General features: G+C 41.4%; 1 protein-coding gene across 2 annotated transcripts in view; it reads right to left on the bottom strand.

The window, feature by feature from the left end:
* EPG5 (ectopic P-granules 5 autophagy tethering factor) overlaps positions 1-15,341 on the bottom strand; it is a 105,521-nt gene extending 90,180 nt beyond the window's left edge. For both annotated transcript variants that reach the window (XM_059140863.1, XM_059140864.1), the window contains exons 1-3: positions 15,196-15,341; positions 2,486-3,430; positions 997-1,234 (exon numbers count right to left, since the gene is read on the bottom strand). In XM_059140863.1, coding sequence (XP_058996846.1) covers positions 997-1,234; positions 2,486-3,430; positions 15,196-15,258 — 1,246 coding nt within the window. In that variant the 5' untranslated portion in view covers positions 15,259-15,341. The remainder of the gene's footprint in view (positions 1-996; positions 1,235-2,485; positions 3,431-15,195) is intronic.
* Positions 15,342-22,535: the final 7,194 nt, after the last annotated feature.

Below are 22,535 nucleotides of genomic sequence, written 5' to 3'. Positions count from 1 at the left end.
GTTGAAGAGCATGTGACTCTTGATCTTGGGATTTTTGAGTTTGAGTCCAATGTTGGGTGTAGAGTTTACTTAAATAAATAAACTTTTCTCAAAAGTCTGAATATCTACTAAATATGTAATCCAAAAAAGTATTTAACTTTGTGAAGTATTACAAAATAAGGGAAAATTAACTTCATCAAAATCCACTTTTAATTTAAAAATCAGCAGATCTCTGACCTAATAATCCCAGCTCTTTGGTTAGTTATGAAAACAATGAGGGGGAAGGATTTTTTTTTTTTTTTTAAGAGAGAGTGGGAGAGGAAGAGAGAGAATCTTAAGCAGGCTCCACACCCAAAGCAGACTTCAACACAGGGCTCGATCTCACTTCACTGAAATCAGGATTCAGGTGCTTAACCAACTGAGTCTCCCAGGCACCCAGGATTATTTTTTACTTTAAATACTCCTAATATGTCCCCAAGAAATAAAAACTGCGTAATTCAACTAGCTAATTCATATTTACCACATCATACAATTAAAGCTAGTTTTTTAAACCCAAATATGGTGAAAAATGCAGAACATTATAGATCCTCTGATGAAAGTTATATAAAACAGCCCAACAAACTAGACAAGCAAAAATAAAGCACTAAAGATACAGGATAAAAAGAACGCTGAGTATGGGTTTTACAATCAAAATTTACCAAGTAGAGTTCATACTTGGTAACAAGCACATAAATTGGGACTAAGGGACATTAGGGACTAAAGGACATTAATGATAAAAAGCAAGCTTTCTGGCTTCCCAGAGTAGCACAGACTGACAGCCCCAGGGAAGGGAGGTCTAGCTCTGCTCCCAACAGATGTTATGAAGGCAGATCTCAATCCCGCTTTGGGGAAGGCAAGGTAAAACAGCTAGCACAAATGTTCCCTTATAATACCAATGAGTACACAACCCATTCAACCAACTCCTCCATTCTTTCTTCATCAAAGACCTCAAAAAAGAGACTTTCACGATTCACATACCTCGGCCTTGAATTGCTAAAGATCTCAGAAGAGCTGAACTATTGAGTAAGGCATAAATATAAGACTCCACTTGCAACTTTGAGAGCACAGAGGTGTACGAATGCAGAGCGAGGGTCTGGTGGAGGTGCTCAGATTTGGCATCAAATAGCTTCTTTAGCTCCCCCAGTGCATTTTCATTCATCTCTACTCTTTGGTAGCGATGATAGCCTGAAACTTTCACTTGATCTGCACAGATACCCTAACAGTGGACAAAAAGGTAAAACAGGAAACCAATTAACTCTTTACATGTGACATAATCAGGCAGACAATGTATTACGGGCTTCAGTACCACCTTCGAAGAGCTTATAAATCATAGTGAGGGGGCAATACTACCACACAAGGAAGAATAAATCAAATCTATAATCAGGAGCCAAGAGGGATAAAGTCAATCACAAGGCATCACATGGTCAAAGAAGACAAAAGAAACCCTAAGGAGAAAATAATAGAACTTGTTTCTAGGTGTCTCACAACTGAAAATCTTATCTTCAACTTTACAAACATGGAAGTCAAGCTGATATCCCCACAACTTCAAGGGACTTCAAAATATCTCTGTACCTACCCTCACTACTCTGATTCTGCTCAAAAGAAACCCCTCTCCTTTCCAATACTAACACCCCCAGCTGTGTTCCTAAGTCTATCCTCTTTTTCAGTGTTTTCAAATGTTCCCCTGACCACAGAATCTTTTCTGTCTACATAGAGAGATACAAAGGTCTCCCAGTGAATGAGGATCAAGGATGGGGGAAACCACATGTTTCTCCTCAATAACTCCTCCGGCCTCCCCTCACTGCCAGACTTGCCAAGAGTGGCCTTCTCTTCTTTGCCAACCTTCCCAGGCCACTGAGAAGTGGCTTCCCTTGGCCTCCACAGGGTCACCTTGGCCTCCGCAGGGCCACATCTAATTGCCTTCCTGTTTCCTCAGCTCTCAAATTTATTCCATGGATCAGCCTCTCCTTGACCCTCTCTACCCATCTGGATGTTCCGGGCATTATGCCCAAGGCTACAAACTAAATGGTCCCCAGACAGAATCTGACCTGAAAACATGACTTGTTTGGCCTCTACTCTCTATTTTGTTGCCAACAGTCTTAAATCAGGATCCTTCACACAGAAATCCTGACTTCCAGCTCTTCTTAGGAAGTGAAAAGATGTGGCAATGTTGGACCATCACAAGCTCACGGCAACGATCAGCTAGAACTCAAGAGCAGCTGCCCCCAGTGCGCCAGAAAGGAGCTCACCCATGGACCACCATCCCACTCAGCCCATTTCACTCCTTCAGGTCACCTGCATGGCCCCTGCAAGCATCCAACTTTGTGACTCCGACACCACACTACTCTGGGCTAGGACAGGGTCTATGTGAGTACAAGCATCCTCCAGACCTAGATGGCATCACAAGAACGGCAGCTCCACTGCAAATGCCCCAGGTGCCGAAACGCTTTAAAGAACACCAAAATACCTGCACGGACAGCTGTTCATCCTTAAAGTGCCACAGTCGGCTTTTCGCATTTTGGCAATCAGACGTCAGAGCAAGGAGCTCAGCTTCGGCCAGCAGCAGCTGCTTCCGACACCGCGAGTAGTTCAAAAGCAGCTCGTAAAACTCATGCCTGTCCTGATGAGCCATGCTGTCGAATTCTTCTAAATACGACTCAACATTTTCCAGCCACGAACCAGGCTCAAAGATCTTCAGCTGTTCTTTAGTAAACGGTACCAGTTCTGGTTGAGATGGGAGCTCTGGGTAGAGTCGCTCATTACGAAACAAGGGTTTTGCTGACACTGAAGCTGGTACTTCTCCAGCAATTTCGGTTGGCAACTGAGGATACAGTTTTTTCACTCTAGGTGGCTGAAAAATGTCTTTGGCTTCACAAGAACTCTGCAAGCCAACATTTTGTAGCACCTCTGAAGAAAGACCCAAGGCTTGCTTGTCATCTTTCTTTTTCTGAGTTTCTCTGGCCTGTAAATTTTCCATTTCTGGCTGAGTATAAGAAAAATTAGATTGCAAGCTAAGTTCAGAAGGTCCACAGAGTACCAACTGATTTTCCTCTCCTTCTGTGCAGTTCTTGGGGGTTTCTACTTTGGTTCCGACACTGTCTCCAGGGCTGACCTTTAGATTCACCGCATCATTCCCAACGCAGGCTCTGACCTCCTCCCCTCCCTTTAGGGTCTCTGTGTTCCATGTCAGGGGCTCTTCGTTGCTTATACTTAAGGAGGTGAGTGGTATATCAAACATTTCACTCTCGTTTTGTCCACAGGCAGCATTCTGGAGCTGGGAATCAGTTAACACCTTCAGACAGTCTCCTTTGAATTCACAAGCTGAAGGAGGGATTGCCAGCTCTCTGGAGGGTTCTGGAAGGGAGACTTCATCAGATTCCTCCCTCTGAAGGGTTTCTGATTTCTTCTTTTCCTAAAAATGAGATTTATAATGTGAAATAATTTAAAACATTGAAGTAACAACTGATGCTTTCAACATAAGGAATTCTTAAATTGTATACAAGAATCTAAATTTTATAATTAGCAAATGGAATCTAAATAAACTTCATAAGTAATGTTTATCGAGGCACCTGAGTGGCTCAGTGGGTTAAAGCCTCTGCCTTCAACTCAGGTCATGATCTCAGGGTCCTGGGATCGAGCCCCGCATTGGGTTTTCTGCTCAGTGGGGAGCCTGCTTCCCCCTCTCTCTGTCTGCCTCTCTGCCTACTTGTGATCTCTCTGTCAAATAAATAAATAAAATCTTTAAAAACAAAAACAAGTTAACTTAAAAAAAAATAAGTAACGTGTTTTGTATTTCCCATTATTATTCAATTTTGACTATGTTAAGTGTAGGAGATTCACTAGTCTAATCGCAACAGAGAAAGACATCAAAAGCAGCAGCAAGTGACGATGCAAGAACAGAGGAGGAAAGTTTTAATTAGGTCATTCTCCATTCTCCTAGAGGTCAACAGAACAGTGTCCAAGTGGCATAGGCCTCAATCGATTTATCTTCATCTTGACAAACATATTCACTTAAAATTCAAGCAGAAATAGTCAAATAACTTGAATAATAAAAATGACTATAGTATTAGATTATAACCTACAGAATAAAATAAATATCACAAGCCCATACTGACATAAATAAATAATAAATGAGCAAAAGTGACACTCCTCCTTACAGAACTCCAATTAGTAAATGTAGATGGAATGAGAAAAACAGGAAATCACCATTACAACGCCATGGTAATAACTATCACGGCAAAATCTGCCGACAGATGCTAAAGTGAGTGAGTGAAAATTCAAGGAGACACAAGACACCTGGATAGCGTCAAAGTATCTTCTAAATATTTAGTAATTACAAAGGGAGGAAATGGTAAGGTTCTGTGGAGAATTCTGGCAAATGATACTTTAACTGTGTAATCAAGATTAATATGACCAGTAGCATAACCCCATGTAAGGTTCTGAAAAGGCCTATCACCTCTTCAAGTGTCCTTGCCAATAACATATAACTTCAATCTAAGTTTAAAAAAATACCAGAGAAAAACTCAAATTAGAAAACAGTCTACAAAATAACAGAAACATGGGGCCCCTGAGTGGTACAGTTAAATGCCTGACTCTTGGTTCCAGTTCAGGTCATGATCTCAGGATCGTGAGACAGAGCCCCACGTCAGGCAATGCACTCAGTGCAGAGTCTGCTAAAATTTCTATCTCCCTCTCTCCCTCCACATGTTCGCTCTCTCTCTCTCTCTCTCAAATAAATAAATAAATAAATCTTTAAAAAAGAAAAAAAGGAATAACAGAAATGTTATGGTCATCAAAGGAAAGACTGAGAAACCATCAAGAGACTGGAGGAAACAACAAAGACAGGACAACTAAATACTCTGTAGAACCCTGGATTGGATTCTGGAATAGAAAAAGGACAATGGTAGGAAAACTGTTGAAATCCAAGTAAGTTCTATATCTCAGTTAATAGTATTTTGCCAACATTAACTTCTTGGTTATGATAAATGTTCTACACTACAGAATTTATGATTATGTGAGAGGGTGACATCAGAGGATACTGCATGAAGGGTATATGGAACTCTCTGTACTATATTTACAACATTTCACAAAGTCTGAAATGGTCTCCCAAAACACAAAGACAAAAAAAAAAGTTAACTGTTAAAAGAAAGTGCAATAAAATGAGTTACGGTTTAAAAAAAAAAACCTCAGGCATTAACACACAAAGTAGATACACAGGTAAACATGCTAATAAAGAAGAAAAAAATTACAGAAGATTCTTTAAATAAAGTTGTTACACTCAAACAAACTGAAAAAAAAAAATGCATCACTCAAGCATTCCCCTTTCACTATGAAATTTTAAGAAGACAAACCTGACAGTTTCACAAGTTATCAGTGATTTTGGATTGTGCTGTCCAGCAAATGTCAAGCAAAAAAAAAAGCTGACAAGAACCAAAAATGTAAGCCACTTATATGTACCTAATAATAGGAAGAAAAGATAATTGTTTTTGAAATGGAATTTGAGGTCGCTCACTGGTAATAGCTACCAAACATTTAAAATGGTGGCTAAACTAAAGAAGTACGTGCCCCTCCAAAATTACTTTAATCTACAATGTGAACATCAGATTCAGATATGAGCCACACAATGCACACAAATGAGTCTGTCTAACTGCCTAAAATCATGAACAATAAAAAGCATTAACGAGTATTCATAAGAAAATGAAGTGGGTCTAATTACACTGCAAGGATGTTTAGCACACTTCTATAATAAGTAGGCTTGTCAGAGTGGGAGGTCAGAAAGAGAAAATCAGGAGACGGAGGACCATGGTTACTACAGCGAGAGAAATGCCGGTGTACTTGTTGGGAGAACGGCCAAATTTTAATGAGTTGAATAATCAAAACGTAAAATTAAGAAAATAATCTCATTTATAATGGGCAAAGAATAAAATTGAGATAACTTTAACAAAACAATTGTAAAAATTGTACTCTGAAAACTGCCAAACATCATTAAAAGAAACTGAAGACTTAATAAATGGAAACACATCCCATGTTCATGGATCAGATCACAATATTGTTAAGACGGCAATCCTCCTCAAATTGATACACAAATTCAACATAATCTCAATCAAAAGTTCAGGGGCGCCTGGGTGGCTCAGTGGGTTAAGCCGCTGCCTTCGGCTCAGGTCATGATCCCAGGGTCCTGGGATCGAGCCCCGCATCGGGCTCTCTGCTCGGCCAGGAGCCTGCTTCTTTCTCTCTCTCTCTGCCTGCCTCTCTGCCTGCTTCTGATCTCTCTCTGTCAAATAAATAAATAAAATATTTAAAAAAAAAAAAAAAAGTTCAGCTGTCTTTTTTTGCAGAAAATGACAAGCTCGATCCTTAAACTCATAAGAAAATGCAAGGGACCCAGAGCAGACAAAACAATCTTAAAGAAGAAGGACAAAGGAGATCTCATACTTCAAAACCACTATAAACCTACTTCAAAATCTACTATAAAACTAGAGTAATAAAGACAGTGTGGTCGCAGCATACAGACAAGTAGGTCAATGGAAGAGAACTGAGAATCCAGAAATAAAACCTTGTATTTACAGTCAACTGATTTTCAATAACAGTGCCAAGACAATATAATGAACAAAGATCAGTCTTCAAGAAATGCTGCTTAACAACAGGATATCCAAAGAGTGAACTGGACCCTTACCTTCCATCACACACAAAAATTAATTCAAAAAAGATCACAGACCTAATGTAAGAGCTAAAACTTTACAACTCTTAGAAGAAAAAATAGGTGTAAATCTTTTTTTTTTTTTTTAAGATTTTATTTATTTGACTGAGAGAGGGAACACAAGCAGGGTGAGTGGGAGAGGGACAAACAGGCTTCCCGCTGAGCAGGGAGCCTGATGCGCTCCTAGATCCCAGGACCCTGGGATCATGACCTGAGCCAAAGATAGACGCTTAACAGCTGAGCCACCCAGATACTCCCAGAGATGTAAATCTTAATGATTCTGGGTTACACATGACATCAAAAGTATAAATAGCAACAGAAAAAAATAAATTGAACTTCATAAAAATTAAAAATATTTATGCTGAAAATGACACCTTGAAGTGAAAAGTTAACCCACGGCATGGGAGGAAATAGCTGCAAATCAATTATAAGGGACTTACACTCAGCATAAAAAAGGAACTCATCTAACCCAATAATAAAAAGATGAATAACCCAATGTAAAAATGGGCAAAGGATGTGAACAGACATTTCTCCAAGGGGGATATAAAAATGGCCCATAGAAAGATGCTAACATCAGAAGCCATTACAGAAAAGCCAATCCAAATCATGAGACACCATGTCATGTCCAGTAGGAAAACTATTTAAAGTCAGACAGTAAGTGATGTAAAGTGATAGTAAGGATGTAAAGAAATCCGAACCTCATACACTGCTGGTGGGATTATAACGTGATGCAGCCACTATGGAAGACCGTTCAGCAGCTCCTAACCGTGGTGATAGGTACACAACCTTACAGTCACACTAAAAACCACCAAATTATACATTATAAACAGGTGAATTGTATAGCGTGTGAATTACATCTCAAAAAGCTAGGAGAGATTTTTAAAACTTAGTGAGTTGACAAAATGAGTGAGAAGTAAGGAAGCAGAGACTGGAATGTGGAACAGAGAAGATTTTTATTTCTCTCTTCTGAAGCTGAAAGAGACCTCTAGGGGTGTTAAATGCTAACTGGAAGAGAAGACAAGGGAGCTGGAAGCAGCCACAAGACAGGCCACATGATCAAGGGCACAGAAAGCAACTACACTGCCTCCAACATGCAAGCATCAGAGCCTTCCTATCCAACCTACCCCTCAGGCAGTTTTTAACCCCCATTTCATTCCACTCCAATACCACCTCACTCTGGCCTCTCCCCTCACTCCAGAATTGCCTTGAAATTTCAAATTCTTTCCCTCCACCAAACAAAATGAAGTGTCCAGCTGCTACTCCCAAACCTGCCTGCCCACTCCCAGCAGCTGTAGGAACAGATAATGAGGCCAGAGAACCAAATGAATTTTTTAAAAAACTTCTTAGCCTCTCTGGAAAGAACACACAAGACTTTGTTTAGGCTTTTAGTTCCCCTGGGGTAGAACTCAGTGCTTCTCTGGGTTTCCAGAGTGGAACCAAAGAAAACTCTCTACCTGTCCTGGTTAGGGTAGTTGGGTCCAAAGAGAAATTAGCCTGGAGCTGGCCCAAGGAAAGAGTGAGGGAAGGACAGAGAAGCTGGTGCTTCGATTCAAATGGACTATCCAGACCAGAGAAGGCAACCTGGAGGGAAGGACGGACAACCGTTGGAGCTGATGGCAAAGGCCTGACGCCGCTCCCTCAAGGATCCCGGTACAAGGACAGGACCTCTAGGTATGAATGCAGATAGGGGACTTGCTGAAATCACCACTGATGCCAGAGCCTCAAAGGCAGTGGTGAGCGCCCTGTGGCTTACTTCACTTTCCCAAGCACCAAATAGGGGAGCAGGTCCTGAATGGTCTCCAAGCCAGCAGCCTCTGCCCCACCACCAATTCATTCGAAACACCATTGTAACTTTGGCTCCCCTAAAACACTGCTCTGAACACCACAAACAGTCACACTCTCCACTTAATGAAAGACTGATTCTTAACTCAGTGCCTTTGATGACTCAGTTATGACCATGCCTCTAGACAAATTCTTCCTTTAATGACCACACCAGCCCTTCCACACATGCTTTACTATGAATTCCTGCTGTGTGTACTTGTCCTCTGGCCCTGATTACAGGTTAATTTATCTTTAAGTTCTGTCTCCCCCCACATAAACCACAAGTATCTTAGGTCCAGGCACTATGTGTCTTTGGATCTGATCTGCCTCTGATTTTTGACAATGTTCAGTAAATGTTTCCTGAGACAATGGTGATGACCTATAAAATACAAGGATTTACTGAGCACAAACTGTATACTGGGCCCTGTATTAGGTACTAGAATAAAGAAATAAAAAGAAATTATTCATTTATCCAACAAATATTTATACTTACCATGTGCTCAGGCACATTCAGAAATTTATTTTTATATACCTCTCAGAAAGCAGAGGGAATACCCAATCACTCAGAAGAAACTTGACTTTTTTGCCAAAATCAGAATCTATTCTTACACTAAAAATATAAAATGTCACTTAAAAATTAAAAAGCCAGCTTCCGATTATTTTGCCTACTTGAGTTAACTGGAGATAAAGATACAGGGGAACGTATTGTATATATAATAATCATTACAGATCACAAAATTCAAACACAACTCCATGTGTATCAAGTCATGTGTGCAAAAAATTCATACTTACATAATTTTATCTTAAGCAAGGGGACACAGTTCTCACAACTAAAGATGGCCAGGTTAGGAATCTGTATTTCTTTACTTTTAACCTAAGTTACATATAGGTAGAGAATAAATATTAAAATAATTCCACAGAAGGAAAAATAAGCAAACACTTATACAGAAATGGAAGAATGGAAGACTTTTCTTTATCAATAAACAAGGAAAAACAAACTTAACTACATATCACAGTAAACATGCTCTGCAGTGTTGTGTACAAGTGGGCAAAAAACTAAAGAACTCACACAAAACACTACCAACAGTTTTTCCCAGAAAACAGAATTCAGGGCTCTTCACTTCTGCTGTACATTTCTGTGTGTGTATGTGTGTGTCCCGCTCAGATGCACATTCTTCTGGAAGCAATGAGCACTTTTATAATTAGAAGAAAAATAAAGAGTGTATGCTTTGGGAAACAAACTGGAAGTTTCCTCACTCACAATTCTTTCTCTCTGAGCTGGAGTAAGTAAAAAAAATTCACAACTCCTTTGCTTCTGTAAAAATACAATGAGCTGCTTCTTCACAAATAATGAAAGTTCAAGTTTTATACATTTCGTAGAATACTTCCATGAGATTATTCTAAAGACAGGGTCTGTTTATCAATAATGTCTGTATCCACAGCACTTTGCACAATGTCTGGCATAGAAGAGATAAAAAGGGCTTGGATATGTGGGTCTGTTTAAGTCAAAAGCTCTTTGGGCAACTGTTCCAGCCCTCCTTGGGGTATACAGGGATGCTGTATGAGGGAAAAGGCTTGGGGAAAGGGGAAGGCCTCTATGTTCTGCTTTGAATACATCTGCTCTTAGCTGCCACCGCTTTCCTGTGCTCTTAACAATCTTCCTTTAAGTATTAGGCTTGACAAGCTTGACCTGTTCCTCCTCTATCATACACTTCCCTCACTCAGCTTCTGGGACCCCACTCTCTCAGTTAAGGGCACTGGGGACACGTACTCCCTCTCTACCTCACTGATCACTCCTCACACTTCCTTTTCTTCTTCTCCCCAAACTCTTAAAGTTGGGGTGTCCCTGGGTTCTTTTCTTATCACCTTTCTATACGACACTCATTCCCAAAGTAACCTAATTCAGTCTCTGCCTTTAAATAACTACCTATATGCTAATGACTATATGCCAAAGACTCTCAGATCTTTTTTTTTTTTTTTAAGATTGATTTATTGGTGGGGGGAGAGGATCTCAAGCAGACTCCGTGCTGAGAGCATGGAGCCCAATGCGGGGCTTGATGCCATGACCCTGAGATCGTGACTTTAGCCAAAACCAAGAGCTGGACGTTCAATCGACTGAGCCACCCAGGCACCCCGAAGACTCCCAGATCTTAATCCCAACCTGGCTCTCCCAAGCTCTAGATTCATATACTCAACCCTACTTTATATCTCCATTTTGATGTCTAATAGACACCTGTTTCAAAATTTCCATAATCAAAGCTCAACTCCTAATCAGCCCCCAAACCCGTTCCACCCACCACCTCGTCTCAGAGTCATCCGTGACTCTTCTCTCTCTCACATGCCAGATCCAAGCCATCGGAAAATCCTCTTGGCTCTACCTGCAGAAACTTCCAGAGTCAAACACTTCTCACCATCTCTGCTGTACAAGTCTGGTCTGAGCCACTGTCACCTCTTGCCTGGATTATTCCAACAGACTAAAGGTCTCTGCCTTTACTCTTGCTCCTTTACAGCTGATTCTCAACTCAGCAAGCACAGTGATCCTTTAAGGCATAACTCAGATCATACCCCTTCTCTGCTCAAAACTCTTGAGATCCTTACATATTTCAAAGCAGAAGTTGCTACAATGGCCCCCACAGCCCTGCTTGACCTGGCCCGTGTGTTAGGTTTCTGATTTTATCCCACTATTCCCCTGTCCCTCACTCCTCTCCTACCCAGACTGCCTCCTGGCAGTTCTTAGGGCAGGCCAGGCAGGCCACTCCCTTAGGGCCTTAGCTTGGAACGTTTCTTCCCCAATATCTACATGGTTAACTCCCTCATCTCTTTCGTGTCTTTACTTAAATGTCACCTTGGAAAACTGCAACCCATCCTTATCTCTCACCACTGCTCCCCAACTCTGTGCCCTGTTCTTTTTCTCTTTTTCTCACACTTATCATCTCCTAATATATCATATATTTTATTTTTTTAGGTGGGGTTGTTCATTTGTCCTCTCCCTTGAGAATGTGATGTACATTAAGACCAGGTTCTTTCATTTTCTTATGTTACTTCCCAGGTGCCTAGAACAGTTCCTGGTGACCAATGAGTGTTTAATCAACAAATGAATGGACCTTAGGAGGCACAAAAGGACCTAAATAATATATAACAGCCCCTACCTTCATTCCTGTTCATGAGGGGGAACAGCTAAGTGGTAGAAATCATCCAGGTTAAGAAACAATAGGGGATGGAGATTTAAAGGTCTTTCCAGAGGCACCTGGATGGCTCAGTTGGTTAAGCATCTGCCTTTGGCTCAGGTCATGATCTCTGGGTCCTGGGATCGAGCCCCAGTCAGGCTCCCTGCTCAGTAGGGAGTTTGCTTCTCTCTCTCTCTTTCCCTCTGCCCTTCCCCACTGCTTGTTCTCTCTCTCTCTCAAATAAATAAATAGAATCTTTTAAAAATTAAAAAAAATAAGGGTCTTTCCGTTTCTGTGATCAGCTTTCTGGGCCACATCTCAGTCTACCCTTAGCAATTACAATATGCTGTTACAATTAATGAGTCGCTAGCATTCAGAGTTTAACTGTCTGTGCATATTCCATGACTGTAAAATACAAACTGCATCTGTAGAATAAGTCCAAATCTAAAAATCTACTGTTCTTAACTCAAAATCTACCAAGATCACCGAAGTCAGGGTCCTCTGAGGTGGGGGATATTCCAGTAGAAGATGTACTAAAAGAATGAAAACATTATTAGGACAACCTCTTAGGAATGAGGAGATTAACTACAGCCTAACAATGTGAAGTCATCTACCAGATGATTAACATTGAGGAATGCAGGTCAGCTGCTGGGTAAAAAAAAATCCACAAGCCAGTCAAACTATCTGAAGGGAACAACACGTGACACTACTCACTTCCTGAACTGAGTCTTGGAACTGCTTCATGGCTCCGTAAATCACTGCTAAATTAGACAACAGATAATAAAGATTTCATTAATGCAGAACTTTATAATTATGCCAACACTAAAGCAAATCTACTGACTCTAAAAGAACAATTTTTACAATGACAGGTATGAGAGCCTTGCTGGTGTTGTGGACTTTTTCCACTTGTTTTTTTCATTCTACTCAGAGGAAATAAGCTTGGAAGTATTCTTCAATACTGGCATCTATTCCTTTATTTAACAAACATGACCAAGTGCAAAAAGGGCTGTGAAGGGTACTGGAAACAAACAAGTCCTTGCCTCACTGAGGACACAGTCTATGGAGAAGAGTTGTCAAAATAACTACAAGTGAGACAAGGGACAAAGGAGGTGCAGGGTGTTACTGCAGGAGGGAGTAACATGAGGGTGATAAGGGAAAGCTCTTCCAAGGAAGTGCTGTTTTAGTAGAGACCTCACAACTGAGCAGTAGGTGAAGAGGGGTAGGAAGAGAAATGCGGGTAGAAAAAATAGCATGTGCAAAGGCCCTGAAGCAGAAGATACACGTATTTATATATTTTATATATATAGTTGAGAACCAAAGAGATGGTAGTAGTAAACCTCAGGCTGAAGAGAAAGACAGATCATTAAGGGCCCCGAGTCGATGCTGAGGACTCTGGACTCCAGCCTGGGGGTAATGGGGAACCTTTGCAAGATTTTAAGAAGGAGAGTTATCAGTTTTGGTTTTTGTTTTTTAAAACTATCAACCGGCTTCAGTTTAGAGAGTGGGCAGCTAAAATGAATTTGGAAAAGCCAGTTTAGCAGAAATCCAAGAAGTCTTTCTTGGAGGATGGTGGTGGTACGATGGAGAAAAATGAGCAAAATTAAGAGAGTATTTAGGAAATACAACTGGCAGGACTTAGTGACTGATTAGATTTGGAGAGAGAAAAAAAGCACACATCCAGGATTTCTGGTTTGACCAAACACCTCTGGAATGAAGGCCTCTTCAAATAAATTAACCTATGTCTGTGTAGGAAAATTGCCTGAAATGTATCAATAAAATGAGCAATTGGTTTTCCAAGATAGATTAAAAGCTCAAGGTTTTTACTTTAGAAGTCCTGTTGCAAACAAAATAACGTAACAGAGAATCTTCTTAACTATTTTTAAGTATCTATAGACAGACATATAGATATATGAATTAATGAACTAAGCTACTGGATTGAGATTTTTGGCCTTAATCTGAGTTATCAAACTGACTTTGGGCCTACCATTTAACTTCTCTGATCTTTAGTTTCATCATTTGTTTGGGGGGGGGGGAAGCCCTACATATTAAGATTTAATGTTCTGCCCTATACGTGACTGATGTTTACATGTTACACACTACCATATTCTAGGTACAAGGACCTTATGCATGGTTCACCAAGGGCTTTTTTTTTTCTTCCTCCATCTAGCTAGTTCTTTACCACCCCAATACAATGAAAAATTATTTCTCTTAAATATGCTTCTTAAATTAGATAGCAAAATGGCTTTCACCCCAAAGAGTAACTCCTCATAGGCCTGGGTACACTGGTGTGCATAACTCCATTACAGCCTTTTTAAAATGCACAATAAAACAGAGTCACACATATCATTTATGGCTAATTAAAAATAGTATCTTTCAAAACCTGTCTCCTGTCAAAACTTTGCTCCTATGAGAAAGATTTAAGTACCATTTTTAAGCTACACTTGCTTTGCAACATCACCCACTAGTTAGAAAGGAAATTTCCAGTAATTGTATTACTACCCTCATTATTTCCTTAATGTAAATTCAGTTCCAGGTAAGCCAGAATAATCTAGGTCCAGCCATCCAGGGGCAGCATTTAACCTGTTCACTGTAAAATAAGTGTCATTTCAGAAAATATATGAGAAAAATTAAAACCAAGCTGCACCTGAAAACAAACCAAACCAACAAAAGTAACCCAGAAAATTCAAACCCATCTCTACTGTGTGAGTCCTGCTCTGGTTTAATTTCTGGACATTCTTCCCCCATCATAAACGACCAGGATTATGAGAAATAAACAGCAGCAGCACTCTACCACCTTGAATTTCAAAAGTAAAAAGGTACATCGCTACAATCTGTCGCTATCCATACAGCTCTGCCAGAGGGCTCATGCTACCCGTCGAGAAGCGGCTCCTTCCCTCTGTTCACGAGAGGACTGAAAATGTTCCCAGGTTTAAGTTTAAAGGACAAAAAAGGGCGCCTGGGTGGCTCAGTGGGTTAAGCCTCTGCCTTTGACTCAGGTCATGATCTCAGGGTTCTGGGATCGAGTCCCGCATAGGGCTCTCTGCTCAGCAGGGAGCCTGCTTCCCTCTCTCTCTCTCTACCTGCCTCTCTGTCTACTTGTGATCTCTGTCTGCCAAGTAAACAAATAAAATCTTTTTAAAAAATAAATAAAGGACAAAAGAGAGTCAAAGATGAAAAGGTGCTCCACGGCAGGAATCCAGGCCCAGGTGTGGAAAAGTCAAGAAGAAAGCAGTAAAGAAGGAGCCCCCTGATGTCAGAGAAGAAAAAGGAAAATATGGGCTCCTGACAAAATATAGTAAGGGAACGTGGAGCTCGAACAGACGAACAGGGCTGGTGTCGGTGGGTGGTGGGATCACATACTGGAATGTGCGACCAGAGACTGCGGAGGGCTCAGGAGATGGGTAGCCCTGGCTGGAGAGGCCCAAGAGGGGGAAAAGGAGACAGAGCGCATCCGCCACGGTCTCGGGAGGGTGGCGGGGAGATCCTCACCTTGGTTTTTGTCCGGCTGGCCTTGGCCTTGGCCCGGCGCGGAGGCCTCACCGCCTCGGCCATAGACCCTGCGGCAGCGCCGTCGCTGTTTGTTTTTGTCAAAACCCTGCGCTTGCCACAACCGACCCAGTTCCGGCCTCCGTACTTATCACGTGATCGGGCCTCCACCACTCCCGGAGAAGGGGCGGCACCCAGGGACGCTACGGGCCGCAACGTAGGACAAACCACTCCAGGAGGCGCATTTTTTTTTTCTCTGAAGGAGGGCGGCCCCGCCCCTTCCCTCCAGGCCCCACCCCTGGCCCAGTGCTCCCTGTGCCCCGTACGCAGGTTCGTTGGGTTGTGTGGAACCCCGGTGCGGGCTCTCCCGGTGGAGCGTCTCATCTGTCTCTCCTGCCCTCACTCAGTGTGCACGCCGGGTACGCTGGCGCACACCTCACTCACGCTCGCCGGCTTTAAGGAGTCCGGGGACGGACGTCTCTCAGTCTCGTTAGGACCTGTAGTTAAGTGGATCCAGTCAGGCAGCCGCAGCCTCAGCCTCTGCTTTGCGCTCGGGATGTACCCTTGAGATTTGCATGTTGGTTCCCTCTTTTGTAAATGGGAACGATGCTATTTGATGGAGATTAAACGGCCCAATCGGGAAAGGTACTTGTGGAGTGACAGGCATATCAGGGAATGGAAGTTACCATTACTGTACAAAGTGCCAGGCGGGAAACAGACCCCTGTCCCGAGAAGGCCAGAGAAGAAACAAGACACGTAAAAGCCTTCTTAGTGTAGATTGTCCGTACCTTGCTTCATTTTTAAATTCCAGGTGTTAAAAACCTGGCGCCATCTCCCTTCCCCAGCTGTTCAGTTTCTTCTATCCAGAGCACTTAGTGCCCCTACAAAATACTACATAATTTGCTTTTATGTTTGTGCCTGTCCCTGCTCCAGAACGTAAGCTTTTAAAGGGCAAGCGTTCTTTGTTTTGTTCCCTCTTGCCTCCCCAGGGTCTTTACAACGCCGGCCAGTGTAGAGTAGATGCTCAATAAATATTTGATGGATGGAACAAATGAGTGTGAGTTGTTGTGTCTGGTGGCGGGGTAAGAGAGTTGAGATGGCTTATGTGGGAGGAAAATGAGACTATCCACGCGCTGGTAGCATATCCTCCTAGAATGAAAAATCCGGGAATATGATATGAGAAATGGGAAGCATCTCAGAGATACACCCTGCACAGCGACTTGTTTAGGAGCTATTTGATTATACAAAGAACGGTTTCGTGTATTTTGAAATCCTCAACAACAAAAATGTTATCAAGCCACTCAGTATACACATGCGCTTTGTATACCTCTGTGTGTGTGTGTGTGTGTGTGTGTGTGTGTGTGTGTGTGCTTATTTATTTATTTATTTATAATGGGCCAGACTTGGCAAATACGAACAAAATCTTTTTACCACCTTTACTACCCATTGTTTTGCTGGTGTTTCTTCAGGTCTGGAATGCCCTTTCCGGTTTAGACCAATTCAAATCCTTCTTGGCCTTCAAAGTTCTGTACGTGTTAGTCACTACTTAGCAAAACAGAAGTGACCTTACCTTCACTTCCTATGGTTTACAATTTAGTTGGAAAGCATAGATAAGTTGAGATAAATGTATCACAACCTAAGGGGGAAAGTGGCATACTTTACATTTACAAATCGAATTTTGTTTAAAAAAAAAAAAGTGTAAAAAAAAAATATATATATATGAACTGAATTTGTTAGAACTTAGTACTATAAGCAGTTTTGCTGGTCAGTTCAGGCAACAGAATAAATTAATCTATATTAAATTTAATAGTGTAGTTTAGGGGCACTTGGGTGGCTCAGTGGATTAAGCCTCTGCCTTCTGCTCAGGTCATGATCTCGGTCCTAGGATCCAGCCCTGCATCAGGCTCTCTGCTCAGCAGGAAGCCTGCTTCCCCCTCTATCTCTGCCTGCTGCTCTGCCTACCTGTGATCTCTTTCTCTGTCAAATAAATAAATAAAATATTTTTTTAATTTAATACTGTAGTCTAAAATACTTGAGGGAATTTAAGTCATAAATGGAACTGATTGTTGAACAAAATTTGGTCTATTGAATTTGAATGACCAAATGTTTAAGCCCCCCCCTTGAAAGTGATTATTAAAATTTATTAGATTTATAAATAGAATGTTGAGATTTATAAAGATAAAGACTTAAGAAAAACTAAATTAAAAAAGAAAAAGAAAAACTAAATTTTACAATGTATATGACTAATAAATTGAACATTAATTTTGAAATAGTTAATTTAAAGATTACTTTCAAAAAAGAAAATAATGATAAATGTACCTTCTATACATAAATGTTATCTGCAGAAACCCTAAAAAATTTACATTGGCAGCAAGCGTGGTTAATCACTGGCCTAATTTAACAGTGGAAGGTTTGCTACTAAGATCCTTGCGTAGGGGCACCTGGGTGGCTCAGTGGGTTAAGGCCTCTGACTTCGGCTCAGGTCATGATCCCGGGGTCCTGGGATCGAGCCCCACATCGGGCTCTCTGCTCAGCAGGGAGCCTGCTTCCTCCTCTCTCTCTGCCTGCCTCTCTGCCTACTTGTGATCTCTGTCAAATAAACAAATAACAATCTTTAAAAAAAAAAAAACTATCACACTTAAAAAAAAAAAAAAAAGGTCCATGGGTAGTGATAATCACCATTTCCTGAGCTCTTACTATCAGTCAGGAACTGTTCTGAGTACTTTTCACATAATCCATTTGATTCTCACAACAATTCTGCGAAGTCAGTTGTTTCATTGTTCTCATTTTATAGAAAGGAACTGAGACTCAGAGATGTTAAATGATTTGCCTACAGTCATTCTAGCAAGCTAGCCTGAGCTAGTAAATGGGAGGGCTGGAATTTGAACCAATGAAGTCGTACAGTATAAATACATTTTTTAAAAAAATGATTCTCCTTATTTATTTGAGAGAGAGAAAGAGAGCTCAAGCAGGGGGGTAGCGGCAGGCAGAGGGAGAAGCAGGCAGAGGGAGAGGGAGAAACAGTCTCCCCGCTGAGCAGGGAGCCCAACACCGGGCTTGATCCCAAGACCCTGGGATCATGACCTGAACTGAAGGCAGACACTTAACTGACTGAGGCACCCAGGGGCCCCCAAATAGACTTTTAAGATAGGTATCTAGGCTTACTCTCTCCGTAATTGCAGTACTCTGTACTTACACACTGGAGCTGAGATGAATATCAGAAATACTTCATTTAAAAGATACTGGGTTATTCAGAATAGTCACAGCACTGACTATTGGGTATTGGTTTTATATATTTTTTCTTCCCTTCAAAAAAAATCCTATAATAGTGTTAAATTATAATATTCTTAAATGTGTCTGCAAACAACATAGAAGTATAACATAGAAAAACATGTAATAGAAAGTTAACCCTACTCTCTCTAAAGTTAATCATTATTAACAGTTCAGTATGCATCCTTTCAAACATTCTACCCATGTACAAATATCACATTCTTAAATACTCAATGTTTATGTATACATTGTCTGTAACCTTTTAATTCATAAATTCTGAAGATATTTCCTTGTAAGGAAAATGGCTCTATTTCATTTTTCCCTTAATTAATTAAATATTCCCTAATTTTATTTAAACACACTTCTTTTTTTTTTAAGATTTTATTTATTTACTTGACACACAGAGATCACAAGTAGGCAGAGAGAGAGGGGCAATCAGGCTCTCCGCTGAGCAGAGAGCTCTATGTGGGGCTCGATCCCAGTACTCTGGGATCATGGCCTGAGTCGAAGGCAGAGGCTTTAACCCACTGGGCCATCCAGGAGCCCCTAAACACACTTCTGATGGCCATTAAATTGTTTCTAATTTTTCGTTATTAAAAACAATGCCTAGGGGCTGGCTCAGTGGGTAGAGGATACATTCTTGATCTTGGGGTTGCAAGTTTGAGCCCCATATTGGGTATAGAGATTACTTAAAAAAAAATAAAATCTTGAAAAAAAAACAATGCTTACAAATGACCACACTTGTATATTTTTTGTGCATGTGTTTTTCCATAAGATAGATGCCTAGCTGCAAAATTGCTGATCAAAGCACATTCTCATTTTTAATTCTAGTAAGTATTTACTAAATTTCCTTCCAATGGGTTATATTCATTTTCACCGCAGCTTTCAAAATTTAAAATAATTTTCAGGTCACATGGGGGGCTCAGTCAGTTAAGCATTTGCCTTCAGCTCAGGTCATGATCCCAGTGTCCTGGGACAGAGCCCCACATCTGGCTCTCTGCTCAGCAGGGAACCTGCTTCTCCCTTTGCCTCTGCCTGCCTCTCTCCCTGCTTATTTTTTCTCTCTCTCTCCCCCTCTCTCCCTCTCTGCCAAATAAATAAATAAAATCTTTTTAAAATTTTTTAAATAAAATAATTTTCAATCTCATGAAAAAAATCCCAATTTAAAACCATTACCAGGCAATCATAAAAGGAGTAAAATTTACATACAAAATACAGTATTCCAAAATTTAATATGAGCCTGATTCCTAAGGCAGCCAGTATCCGGAACAGCATTTGCCATAACTTTCAGTGAAAGTTGCTGAACTCAGGAATGAGCTCAAGGTAAACCCTTCTTAAACTCCCTTACAAAATTCGATTCCACAGGCTCTGTTGCCATCTGGCGGCAATACCCCCCTGATGATGCAGCCTCTCGTGTGATTTCTGAGAAGTCCCTCATGCTACAGTTAATTACTTCCTCAATCTGTACAAGGCATTAATTATTTCATCATTCATGATTACTAAACATATTTTTTAAAAATTATGAGGAAATCACTTTACTTCTATATTTCTTTCCCTTTCTTTCTTTCTTTTTTAAGATTTAATTTATTTATGTGACAGAGGAAGACAGCAAGAGAGGGAACACAAGCAGGGGGAGTAGAAGGGGAGAACAGGCTTCCCACCAAGCAGGTAGTCTGATGCGGGGGTCCATCCCAGGACCCTGGGATCATGACCTGAGCAGAAGATGCTTAATGAATAACGCCTCTAAGTTTTTTACAGTTTCTTGAGACAATTAGCTGGAAGTGCATGTACCAAAAATATCCTGACTATGTCTTTTTTGAAGACTCTTATATAGATGAGGTTTCTTTTATTAACAGACTTTTGTTTCTACAGGAAGCCAAACATATAAAACTTTTATTTTTTTATATTACTTCCCCTCTCATAATCTTGCCCTCTTTAAAAAAAAAAAAAAAAAAAGAAAGGTAAATGAGTCATAGAAATGGTGAGTGCATCCCAAACATCAGATACCTGCTGGTGTCCCACTCATATCTCCTTGGCATTTATGATTTCTGAGTATGAGATCCAAACTCCAACTGTCACATCTTTGCCTCAGAGCCCGCTTTGGGTACACATTCACCAGGCTGAAGGTGCCACGGGAATACTGCATCCCCCTAAACTGAAAGCAGCCCTCAACCAGTGACAGATGGGGGTTGACATATAAATACCATGATGGGTTGAATTGTATCCCTCAAAATTTGTATATTGAAGTCCTAACTTCCAATACTTGAGAATGTGACCTTATTTGACGATAGGATCGTTAGATAATCTGGTTAAAAGGAGGTCATAAAGGTGGGCCCTAACCATGACCTGTGTCCTTCTACAAAGGTGGAATTGGGACACAGAAACATGCAGAGAAGTAAGATAACGATCTACCAGGCTAGGAGAGGGATCTAGAACAGCTCCTTCCCACACAGTCCTTAGAAGAAAACAACTCTGCTGACCACGTGACTTTGGACTTCTAAACTCCACAACTGTGAGATAACACATTTCTGTTGTTTAAGCCTGTCAGTATGGTACCTTATTATAGCAGCTTTAGCAAAGCTCCCTCACACCTGTCAGGGACTAACACTGTGATCTGCGTTCTGTGGTATTTCCCAGAGTCCCCTGTGGGATTCAGCTCCAACTGACCACAGTGGCGACATCCTTGATAACACAGTCTCTATTCACTTCCTTCTCTTCCCTTTTTCAGTTCCCATTTCACTACTAGTGTTCTCTGGGTTCACCTCTGAAGTAAACTACTTGATCTCAAACTCTCAAACTCTTGAACTCCTGGTCTCCAGGCCTCCTTGAGGAACCCAAACTAAGATAGTTAGTATCAGAAATGGTGCTCAGGGGCACCTGGGTGGCTCAGTGGGTTAAAGCCTCTGCCTTCGGCCCAGGTCATGATCCCAGGGTCCTGGGATCAAGCCCCACGTCTGGCTCTCTGATCAGCGGGGAGTCTGCTTCCCTTCCTCTCTCTCTGCCTGCCTCTCTGCCTATTTGTGACCTCTGTCTGTCAAATAAATAAAGAAAATCTTTTTTAAAAAAAGAAAGAAAGAAAGAAATGGTGCTCAGATGTCAGGATGGCATTCTGGAATCAGACCCCTTCCCAGCCAGATGGTCACAAGGATCTCACTGCTTATGGAAGTGGAGTGGCGATGACCACCAAGCTGACCACCAATCATTGGAGACCTCATCTGTAGGGACTCAGGACAGGATTCAGGGGGATGGTTTTATACAACATTCCTGATACTTGAGAGATATGGGGTGAAACGTAATTATAAGGACCAATAGAGTGGGTTGGTTGTCGACTGCTATCGTAGTACCAAGTAGAATTACAAGCTCGGATCACTAGGACTGACAAGAAAGCCAGAAAGCCTCTTTGGTAACATGGACAGAAATGCATTTTATAAAAGTTACCCAAAAAGTTACAAAGGAAACAGAAACAGGAACGTGAAATAATGTTACTCCAAACTAGCTTATCCTTATTTAGACCCTCCCCAAGTCACATCCAGGGGGCATTCTGGTACATTCTGGAACAGGCAGGGGCAAATCCAGAAGGCCAGGATGTCATGCAATGCAGACACCTCCACCAACTTCCTCTGTTGCACCCATGTTTCTCCTTCCAGCTCATATCTGTGGCCTCAGAGGACATTTCCTTCAACCCGGTGGGTGAGAAGAGCAGAACACTCACATCCGGCTCAAGAGTAAATCAGGTCTGCATGTTAACTGTTGATCATCTCTATGTGGACAGCTGCTCCATGACACCCCTCCAGGATGAAGAGAACTGCTCCCCATGGGCAGCGCATCGAGTACCACAGTCGGTCATCAGCCCGGTGTGAAAGGAGGAGGAGCCCCAGGTAAGCACAGATGCCGACTGCTAGGCAATGGTGCATGACTTGACTCATGGATCAGGGAATGGGATCAGAAGACTCAAAACAAAAGAATGGGCAGCAAAATGTGAAATGTGTATTACTTAGCAGCACCTGCAAGAAGCTACTCATCGAAGGAGATCCAGAGCAACCAGGTGGGTAGGATGACTCATCCGGGGACGT

This window comes from Mustela lutreola, chromosome 11 (assembly GCF_030435805.1).
Source record: "Mustela lutreola isolate mMusLut2 chromosome 11, mMusLut2.pri, whole genome shotgun sequence".
In the NCBI taxonomy this organism is placed as follows: Eukaryota; Metazoa; Chordata; class Mammalia; order Carnivora; family Mustelidae; genus Mustela; species Mustela lutreola.
The sequence above is the reverse complement of the archived record's forward strand: the minus strand, read 5'-3'. Positions and strand labels throughout refer to the sequence as shown.